This window comes from Chaetodon auriga, chromosome 4 (genome assembly GCF_051107435.1).
Source record: "Chaetodon auriga isolate fChaAug3 chromosome 4, fChaAug3.hap1, whole genome shotgun sequence".
Taxonomy (NCBI): Eukaryota; Metazoa; Chordata; class Actinopteri; order Chaetodontiformes; family Chaetodontidae; genus Chaetodon; species Chaetodon auriga.
In genome coordinates this window covers 8,547,489-8,557,404 of record NC_135077.1, presented here as the reverse complement: position 1 = coordinate 8,557,404, position 9,916 = coordinate 8,547,489, and the positions used below count along the sequence as shown (strand labels likewise).

The 9,916-nt window shown below is 42.8% G+C and overlaps 1 protein-coding gene and 1 pseudogene across 2 annotated transcripts; both read right to left on the bottom strand.

Annotated features, from left to right (window-relative positions):
* Nucleotides 1-602: 602 nt before the first annotated feature.
* On the bottom strand, nt 603-3,596 carry LOC143319586 (nucleoredoxin-like protein 1). The gene is made up of 4 exons (XM_076728669.1): nt 3,411-3,596; nt 2,450-2,702; nt 2,149-2,238; nt 603-1,988 (listed from the first exon to the last, which is right to left on the bottom strand). Exons 2-4 carry the CDS (start codon nt 2,683-2,685, stop codon nt 1,664-1,666), a joined length of 651 nt encoding a protein of 216 aa, XP_076584784.1. The 5' UTR covers nt 2,686-2,702; nt 3,411-3,596; the 3' UTR covers nt 603-1,663.
* A 262-nt stretch (nt 3,597-3,858) lies between these two features.
* LOC143319483 (nucleoredoxin-like protein 1) lies at nt 3,859-7,895 on the bottom strand (annotated as a pseudogene). Its single transcript, XR_013077088.1, has 4 exons — nt 7,858-7,895; nt 5,631-5,901; nt 5,427-5,516; nt 3,859-5,220 (listed from the first exon to the last, which is right to left on the bottom strand). The product of XR_013077088.1 is annotated as a nucleoredoxin-like protein 1 (transcript).
* Nucleotides 7,896-9,916: the final 2,021 nt, after the last annotated feature.

Sequence of the window (9,916 nt, the reverse complement as noted above, 5' to 3'; positions counted from 1 at the left end):
GGGAAATGTCGCCTATTTGTCAATCTGTCTGTAACACCGGACACTGTGGAATAAATCATCATGTCACTGCCATTTATAAAGCACATCAAACCGACCAATCAACCAATCACACCATGATGACACCTGATGACATCCTGGTTTCATCCTGTCTCTGCAGATGCACTTTTACCCCATCCACTGCTGCCATTACTGCCATTAGTCCTGTAAGGCTGAAAAAAGAAAGGGAAAAAAAGGCACTCCACCGCTTTTCGTCTTTGCATTTAGTAGTAATGGCAGGATATACTGTAGTTAAGGCTCGGGTCACTCAGAGGATAGAAGAAGGAAAAAAACCTCATAGTCTGCTGAGGGATCAGGAATCGTTGCAAATTAAGATCCGGAGTGATCAGATGAAAGCACCATCTATGCGGTTTACGTGTGCGAGGAAGTGTGCAAAGGCTAAACACAGTCCTCAGCATGAAAGAAGATGAGTAAGGAAATCACTGGTTATGTGGAAAAGCCATGTTTCTCCATAATTTTACTTGACTCCCTTTGAATAGCTCTGATTGGTTCTTGTGCAGTCTATAAAGTGGAGCTAGACTTCATAAACACTCAAAGCACAACAGTCACTAACAAAATTATTTTAATGGTTTTGAATTATTCATTGATTTCAGATTATGCATGCTGTGTTTTGATTGGGCGGTACAAATGATCATGTAAGAGAAGAAAAAGTGCGCTGCATTACAGAGCCGTGTCGTTGAAGATGGAAAAATGGTTCAAATGATCTCCTGGGTGTCATAAAACAAGCCATAATGGCAAGACTTGGCTCACATCTAACCTTGGCTTGATTGTGTGCTTGGCAGCATTCAAAGACATTAAAAGACAGCCAATTCGAAGCTGAGGTCAGCATTGGTTAGCAGCATTCAGAGTTCCTTTAGATAGTGTTTTACATAACTTTTTATTAGTTGTTGGCATATCCACACCCACTCATACTAGAGTTATGTGTGCAGGACGACCAAAGCTGTTGCAGCCAAGTCGCCAGAATGAAGTGTTGCCATTGCATGTTTCTGTAAACCACAGATACGTTAAATATGTATGCTTCATATGTATCACATCAACGTTTCTACAATGGGCATCAACGTGACTATTTAAGATTTCTGGAACATGTGTATGAGTTGAATTTGTGATCAGGACAAGGAGAAGATGGTGGTGGTGTGACAGCTAGGCGAGATGACAGCCGAGCAGTAGACCGCTGCTCACGCTGTGTCTGCGGTGGCAAAACCAGCTACTTTAACCCAAAATCTGTTCTTCGGGTGGTTTTTGTGCCTAACTGGACCTTAATCACAGTCACAACATGAACATTAGATTTGAAGCATTAAGTTTGAACATAAAGAATGCAAAGAGATGTTAAGTTTCAACATTTCCATGGTTGCAGAGACGTACAATACCAACATTTATTCTGCCGACAGTGTTGGCTGTGGCTCATATAGAAAAGCAAAGCTCATCACATCAGGTAGACATTTCTATTTCCTGAACCAGATGGGATCATCCAGCTGTGAAAAGTTTGTTTGGCTAAACAAAACTCTGGTACTTCAGCAGCATCAGTCGAAAACTTTGTGTCAAAGCTTTAATGACTAACTGGCAACTTTTGAGGACATTCAGAGTCTCGTCCTCTGCCTGGTCTCCATCATAATGGTGACCCCCCTCCATCTTCATCTCCGCCTGCACCCAAGCCTCTGCGCCTTTTCTTCTTCTTTTCCTTCCTCTCATCTTCCACCTTGTATTTCAGCCTTCTCACGGGGTCACTCCAGCTTCGCATGGACTTCGGCTCAAAGTCCTCACTGATCATGAAGTTCCTGTTGATTAGCTCTGCTGCTTCCTGCCAGTTGCGGTAGCAGTCTGGGCCGAGGCTGAGTATCTCCTTCACTGCATTAGGGATGAGGATGGAGCAGTCCGGACGCAGCACCACCACTGTGGGCAGCTCCTCCACATTAAACATGGCCTCCAGCTCCCTGTGGACACATGCACACACACACATAACACACACACCCACCCACACATGCTAGCATACACATTGGCATAGAACTAATGTATTTACACAGTTAGATGTATTTACATTGCAATCATCCACCAGCAGGTTGTGCACACAACTAAGTGGCCAGTCCCACACACCTCCTGTAGGGGTCCTCATAGGGCAGGAACAGGCACTTCTTGGGCAGCTCTTTGAGGAAGCTTTCTTGCTGTTCCTCTGACTGGTCCAAACTGACAGATGAAAGGAAAAGGAAGAGCACATTGCTGTGACGAATGAAATGGGCAGATAAACTCCCATTCAGGACAGCTTATCCAAGCGTTTGTGTATTCTAATCATGATATGGACAAGCTCAGAGCAAGTGCTGTTTAACGTATGCGTGTGTGTGTGTGTGTGTGTGTGTGTGTGTGTGTGTGTGCGTGTGTGTGTGTGTGTGTGTTGTACCTTATGTACATGAGAACCAGCTGAGCAGAGCGATCCACGTAGGATTCATCTGTCAACCGTCTGAAGAAGTCGGCCAGCGTGGGAGCAAACTGCTGGCAGCTCTCACATGCAGCAGATGCAAAGAAGAGCATCAGGATGCGGTTCTGCAGGCGCAGGACGATCTCACGCTCTGTGTCCAGCTCATCCTGGTCCTTGTTGTTCTTCACCAGGATCCGGCCAATGAACAGGTCCACCATGGTGAGGAGGGCGGAGGCTTACAGGAGGGTACACAGAGATGAAACACTTTGTGTATACCGGTGAGGGTTTTCACATGCATGTGAGTGGCAAACGTGAAGAAAAGCAAGACAAGGCAACTTTTTTTGTACAGCACATTTCTGCAATTCGTTGTCCTTTAAAGGGTAATACAAATACAGCAAAGGTGAAAGATTTACACTTGAAAAAGTGCAAAAGTGCAGACAAGCGATAAGAGAGATTCAGAATTTAAAGGTAAACTACTGCAGTTTAAATCAAGTGAAAGTAAAAGGCAAAGAACGCAGCAAGCACTCCCATATTTCAATGCACAATTAAATTATCGGAAAACAATTTTAAAAGCAATTAGAATGAAGGCCATTTAAGCTAAGGAGGTAAGTGTTACTCATTATGGCCTACTGGGTCGAGTAGGCAATGTGGAATAGGAGGGTGTCGAGCTTTGACTTAAAAGCCTTCAGAGTCGGGGCTTGTCTAATATCATCTGAGAGGTTATTCCAGGTCTGTGCTGCATGATAATAACCGCGCAAACACAGACTAACAACCGTAACCCACATAAGAATATTTGACACTTTTGGTATTTCGTGCTCACTGTGTGGTTTGATGACTCTGTCCTATCAATTAGACTGTACGTATTCAGACTTACAAACCTCCCAATAATCATATGAGGCCATCTTGCTTGCTGTTCAGGCGGATAATCCTCACAGTTGCTTACCTCTAATAAATATTATCTCCCCTTGAGGCTTCGAATCCAGGAGATAAAAAACAGCATTCAAAATGTTGTGGCTCTTGTTCTTTTCAGCTCTTTCTGGATTGTACTTGAATCATTTTCCAGCCTGTCAGTTCATGTTGCGTTCACTCATTCACTGTGCCTCCTTCACCTTGATGGCAGTAGCTGCTCACTCCTTCTTCCTTTGTGTCTCTGCGCTCCGCCCGCCCCCTCCTCTGTCCGGGAGGGAGGGATTGAAAGACAAGGTGACAGAGGGACAAGGGACGACAAGTGCTCACAGTGACTGACTGTGTGTGTGTGTGTGTGTGTGCGTGTGTGAAGAAAGTGACTGGACGAGAAAGTATAGAAATTACAGAATGAGAGACGTGCTTAAAAAATAAAAAGACCTTAATGAAGTGAGCCACAGTGAGACCTTTATTATTCAGTAACTAATGGAAGAGCAGAACCACAGGGAATATCTGGTTAGTGTTCGTCTGTTTCACTCTTCTGGGAACAGCACAATACGGCTCATGAAGCCACAGCAGAGACGTGCAGACACCGTTTGTGTTGGCAGAGTGGAGAATTTATTGTTTTTGGAGATCAATACAATTTCAGTTTGACTATTCAAAAACAAAATAAAAACGAGCTCAAGAGACATAACAGAGATGCAAAATAATGCTAAAAATACATATTCACAGAACTTGGATTTTGAAACACCAGCAGGCGCCAGCGCCTAAGTTTAGTTTAAAGTTGCAATTTTTTTTATTTTTTTTTTTGCCACTTGAGACCATAAACTGATCAGTATGTATTTTTTTAATACATCCAACAGACATGGATAAACATTATAATGAATTTGAATTTGTGTTTCTGCCCACCTGATGAATGTCACTCTCCTATTGCTCTGGTTTGGTCTCCATCTACTCCTGAGAAACATATGTGGGTCTGCAGCCAGCTCAGGACAAGATGTCTGACTTTCTTCACTACATGTGGTGAAGTCATTGGATGACAAAGTAATACGACTGGACTGGATCACAATTTGTAAAGAAGAGGAAGAAAAAGAATACAGGCTCCATTAAAGTATACAATAAGTAACAGCTGTAACAGTAATAGTGGCATGGCATTTCTTAAGATAGAGCAGCTGTCTTATATGATTCTTGTTAAAGTTTTGTATTATCTGTGCAGGGAGACACAGTTGTGCTTTGCTTCCACGTGTTAAAACAATTTACCTGAGGCAACACAACAGCGGAGCGTGGATTTTTATTTTCGGTTCGACTGTACATGCCACTGCAGGCAGACAAAATGAGCGTTTCTTAAAGAGCCTGTGAAGAGGCTGCAGCAACCGTAACCAAGAATTAAGCATTTATAAGGTTGGATTTGAAGACTGTCTGACGATGAACACAAAACTCTTATGTATGTATTTATATTCTTGTCTCTTTCTCTTCATCTTATCCTCCATGTTCCTTTATCTCCCTCCTTTCTCTTCGTATCCCACGTTCCATCTTTCTCCTCCTCCTCCTCATTTCCGGCTTTGCCCTTCCCCCATATCTTCCACCATCTCTTTTTCCTCTTGTCGTCCTCTGTCTTGTACTTGAGTCTCCTCACAGGTTCGGTGGCGCTACGCAGATTCAGGTTGTCGAACTCCTCGTTGAGCATGAAGGTCCTCTCGATGAGCTCTGCTGATTCCTGCCAGTCTCGGAAACAGTCGCAACCGAAACGACAGATGTCCTGCACAGCGTTTGGAGAGAGGACGGAGCCGTCGGGACGAAGGACCACTACAGTTGGTACGTCCTTCACCTTAAACATGGCCTGCAGTTCTCTGAAAAACAGAGAAGCACACACACATACACACACAGGTATGGCAATGCACACTACTCATAATCATACTCAGAAATGTCAGAATTTGAGCTGGTTTGGATTCGATTATTCTTTGGTTTATGTTCTCATGTAGCTTCAAAAACATACACGGAAAAAGGTTAAACATACAAATGTATTCACAGGCAGTCAATATCTCCATCCACCTACTTCCTGTATGGGTCCTCAAATGCCAAAAACAGAACCTTTTTGTGCATCTCTCTGAGGACGCTTTCCTGCTGCTCCTCTGATTGGTCCAAGCTGGAGAGAGGAGGTGGCAAAGAAATCTTATGAATGATAAAAAAAAAGTGTGAATATGAGTTTATGCAACCACACGTCTGCATCAACGAGATAAGGGAGAGGAAACATAGAGACCTGATGTAGATGAGTGCGAGCAGTTTGGGGTATTCGATGTACGCTGGGTCTTTCAGCCTCTTAAAAAAGTCATTCAGAACAGGTACAAACTCTTGGCACTTGTCGCTCTTAGCAGATGCAAAGAACAGCATCAGGATGCGATTTTCGAGGATGCCGACAATCTCGCGCTCTGTGTTGAGTTCATCCTGGTCCCAGTTGTTCTCTACCAGGACCCGGTTTAGGAACAGGTCCACCATGATGAAGGAAAGGGATGGCAAAGGGTAAAGGCCCTCTGTAGAGAAGGGATGGTGAAACACAGATTTCCTTACATACAGTATGTGCTGTGTATGCATGAAGTTCATCATCAGCAGTCTATGCTCCAAAGGAAGAAAGCTACTCTTACACTCTTGGCTTAAGAGATCATCTGAGATCTTCAGGCAGCCTCATGAGTTTAACTTTACAGTAACTAGTGAGTTCATATTTTTCCTAGGACAACTTTCAACAAAGAGAAGCAGTGTGAAGTTGCTGCATGCAGCTGTGATCTCTACATGTATTTGGGAAAACATGCAACAATAACAGATTTATTTCCAAACTGCAAAAAACTACATCGTGGCTGCATTACAGGGCGGTCTATTGGCCCCTAAAAACCTTCTTTCAAATCTTGGGTATTTCTTCCCAGAATTAAATATTTATGACTAAAAAAGCAAGATTAAAAGTTCAAGGAAAAACATCTTTAGCCATTTCTGATTAAAAGTTTTACCGTACAAGCTTCATCAGGACTGTGTGGGTGGGATCAGATTTGACTGACAGCACATTTAAAAACAAAACTCCACAACTGTCATGGTTTTTATGTAATGAAAATAAGGTCTAACTCTGGTAGATTTCTCCTGTAGGAGTCCATCACTCAGACACACTTTGGTGTTTGTGCCAGTAAGTTCTGGCTCAACTTACTGCGACAACAAAGGCACTTATTGTAAACACTACATAACTTACATGTCTTCCATATCTATCCTGAACAAAGAACATTTGTTTACAATGAACAAATCATTTTTGGTGCAGCAGAAGAAGCTCGACATGAGTATTTGGAACAAAAGCAGCTTCAGCATTCTATTCATGACTAAAGAATCACTGCAAAATAGTGAGTCTAGAAAATGATGAGTGACTGATACCACAGTTTGTTATTGATCAGTTTCTATAAATGGAAGGAAGACATCTATTCAGTTCCACTGCAGACGCAGGTCTGCACATTATCCAGAACGGCCGGGATGTGGTCACTTATGGTAACAATATCTGGAGTCAGACGAGCTGAATGTCTGCAAAGAAATAAAGTATTCTACAGGTTTTCAGGTTTTAACAACTGAGATCTGGACGCCTGATCAGCAGTTTTTAATATATGTACCCAGACATCCCTACTTGCGTACTTACATACAAATGAATTCTCTGATTGGTTGCGTTATCTGTAGCAGGAGCACTGAACCAAGTAAGAAAACAGGCCATGAAATGTCACTACCTCTCTCTTTATATGCTGGCTAGCTCTACCTAAGTAACACCATTTTGGATGGATGCTCCCTTTAAGTGATGCTGCTTACTGTATGATGTTCTTTTTTGTGTTGTGGCCCACTAAAGGACATCCAAGCGATAGGCTACAACAGTTTTTGTGGACAAAAGTCGACATGATAACAGCCCAGCCAGGATCAGCTGGCCAGGATGAACCGGCAATTTATAGGATGCTGTTGTCTAAGAGCAGACTTATGGCTCAAACAAAAACCACATAAGAAATAAATTTCAGATATAGAAATAAAGTTCAGGCCTAACAGCTCAGAAATGTGCTTTATCTGTCTCGGCCAGCCTGTATTTCACTGTCGCAGCAGTCGCTGCAGGCTGTGAATTGACAGCGATAACCTCACAAATTAGATTTGGCTCTCTGGCTCTGAGCTGTGCCAGATCCATTTGAGACTACAACTGTGGACTGAAACTTCCAAGGCTGATGCAGAAGAAATATGTTTGAAATGGAGCAGCATTGCATCTCACCTGGAAAAAAGAGGATTTACTGGAAGACTCAGAAAGGTCAGAGCTTAAATCCTACATTTGGAAAAAGTATTTCACAATCATTCCCTTTCTGAAGCTGATCGATCGCACCTGATATACACCAGCTACACCGCCTTGTTTGGTTAGTAGCAAATTTAATAGGCCATCAATCTTTGTACATACTGTGGCAGCTGCATATACCACAAGTAATTTACCTCACCTTGAAACTCCTCGACTCCTACAAGGAAAGAAATACATCCAGCTGCTCCTCTCTCTCAAGCCATTGTATTCTTTCTTTGATTTGCCTTCTTTCTGCCTTTAAATCCCGTTAAGTTTGTTATTTTAGTGACACCTTTCACTGCCTCTTCAGCCCTCTATCTGTAATTTCTTCACCCTGCTCTCTTTGGTCTACTGAGGGAGATTACAGATAGCTGGAGGTGTGGCGGTGCTGTAATTCAGAGGCAGAGGTTGCTTTCTCTCTGTGTTTGTGTGTGTGTGTGTGTGTGTGTGTGTGTGTGTGTGTGTGTGTGTGTACTGTGGGCCTTATAACTCCAGCTCAACGGTAGCAATCTTATTACTTAAAGAGAAGAAGGGAGGGAGGAAAGGAAGGATGAAGAACAGCACAAATTGGATTGCAAAGAGAAGACTGACATGTAGGTTAATTAGTGGAAAGATGTTTTACGTTAGCATCGAGACATCCATACCATTTCTTAAACATACCCGCCATTGTCAAGAGGGGCATGATTAGAGGGGCCATACATATCACAGTGTCACGTCTTCTGCCCTGACTGTTTTGAGTTATTTGATAGAACATTTTGCATGAGGCAGCTTTGAAGACTGAAACATTAACCCAGCTACAACTTAAAGGCATAGACCACCAAGAAATTAAACTCCCATATTCTACAGGATCTTTTCCCGTTTCTCACTTTTGACTTAATGGAAAAAATAGGAGTCACTCAAGCTTAGATTTTTGGGCCTCTAGACTCCTTTAGTCCTGTCTTAGCCATTCATTCTGGTGTTTGGACCAGCACAGGATCTACATTGTGCTGTAGTGTGTTCCCTTTCTCCCCTGTAAACAAAGTTGACTCAACTCTTTAATGTCATTGTCATTCACCCTCTGAGTGAAGCCTCCTAACCTGTGTCAAGCTTTCCTTTACAGCCAAACAGTGATAGTTGCGGTCTTGCTAATTACTGATGTCACTCATTTACCCCTCAGAGCTTTATAATGATTCTGTTGCATCCTGTTATCAAGGTGATTTGACAGCCAGGATGCGGAAGCGTCAAGGAAATGAACTGAGACAGTCGATAGTTTGAGTCCAGCCTAGTTCTAGTAAAACCCCAGCAGGGCCTACTGTAGAAAAGTGGCTATTGATCTGCTGAGGCACTTGCAGAAAATACCTGGCTTAATCTCAGTGAGGTAAATATAGAGGTGGAGAGAGAGAGAGATCTAATAGGATTAGTCTGAGCCACACAGACATGCCAATGCACGTGGATACACACAGACACATACAGACACACTGTACCACACAGGTCCTCCTGTGGCATAATAAACATATACTTACTGTGGACATGTGAGCAAACGCACACACACAGCACATGCTAAAGCTTTTTAGCTGTGCTAGTCGGATGGCTTTACTGTCAGACGGTACACCACCTTAAATCTCTTTCAGTGTTCTCCTCAGGATGAAATGTAATAACTTGTGTGACCCTTTTATCTCGTGCTTATCTCGTGCACTTTGGTTTATGATCAAATATCTGCAAAACTAATGACAGCCCATTCACCTTCAGCTGTACTGTGTTCAGTACTCATTAGCAAATGTTAGTATGCAAACACGCTAAATGGTAAATATTGCTGGCTAAACAAGTGTGTCATTGTCAGCATGTTAGCATGCTGATGGTAGCATTTAGCTTGGAGCACCGCTGTGCTTAAATATAGCTTCACAGTTTGGCTTTTCTGTCAAAATTTGCAAAAGAAATAGACAGCAAACGTGCACACCTGACGTTTGTAATGAAATCATTTAAAGTATAATTTTCTAATTCTATGACAAAATGTCTGTGTCCAATATAAATATGATGAAACTGTCAGTACAGCAGGGTAACGCTTCACAGGTTAACACTAAATGAGGGATCGTGTGTGTTAGCACAGTGAGGGAGGAGGAGTGACGGCGGACTGCTTCGGTCCAAACTGACCATTATGTGCTGGCAGGGCAGGCGAACACCAGCAAGCACTAATTAAAAGAAACGTCTCAACCATAGACCCAGCTGGGCTGTTGGACATC

What these genes read in the sequence shown, in the direction of transcription:
- LOC143319586 (XM_076728669.1), bottom strand. Translation starts at nt 2,685, where the DNA reads ATGGTGGACCTGTTCATTGGCCGGATCCTGGTGAAGAACAACAAGGAC. An exon ending in CTGGTTCTCATGTACATAAG is followed by an intron (nt 2,239 to 2,449) that starts GTACAACACACA and finishes TTCATCTGTCAG; the next exon opens with TTTGGACCAGTCAGAGGAAC. An exon ending in TATGAGGACCCCTACAGGAG is followed by an intron (nt 1,989 to 2,148) that starts GTGTGTGGGACT and finishes ATGTGTCCACAG; the next exon opens with GGAGCTGGAGGCCATGTTTA.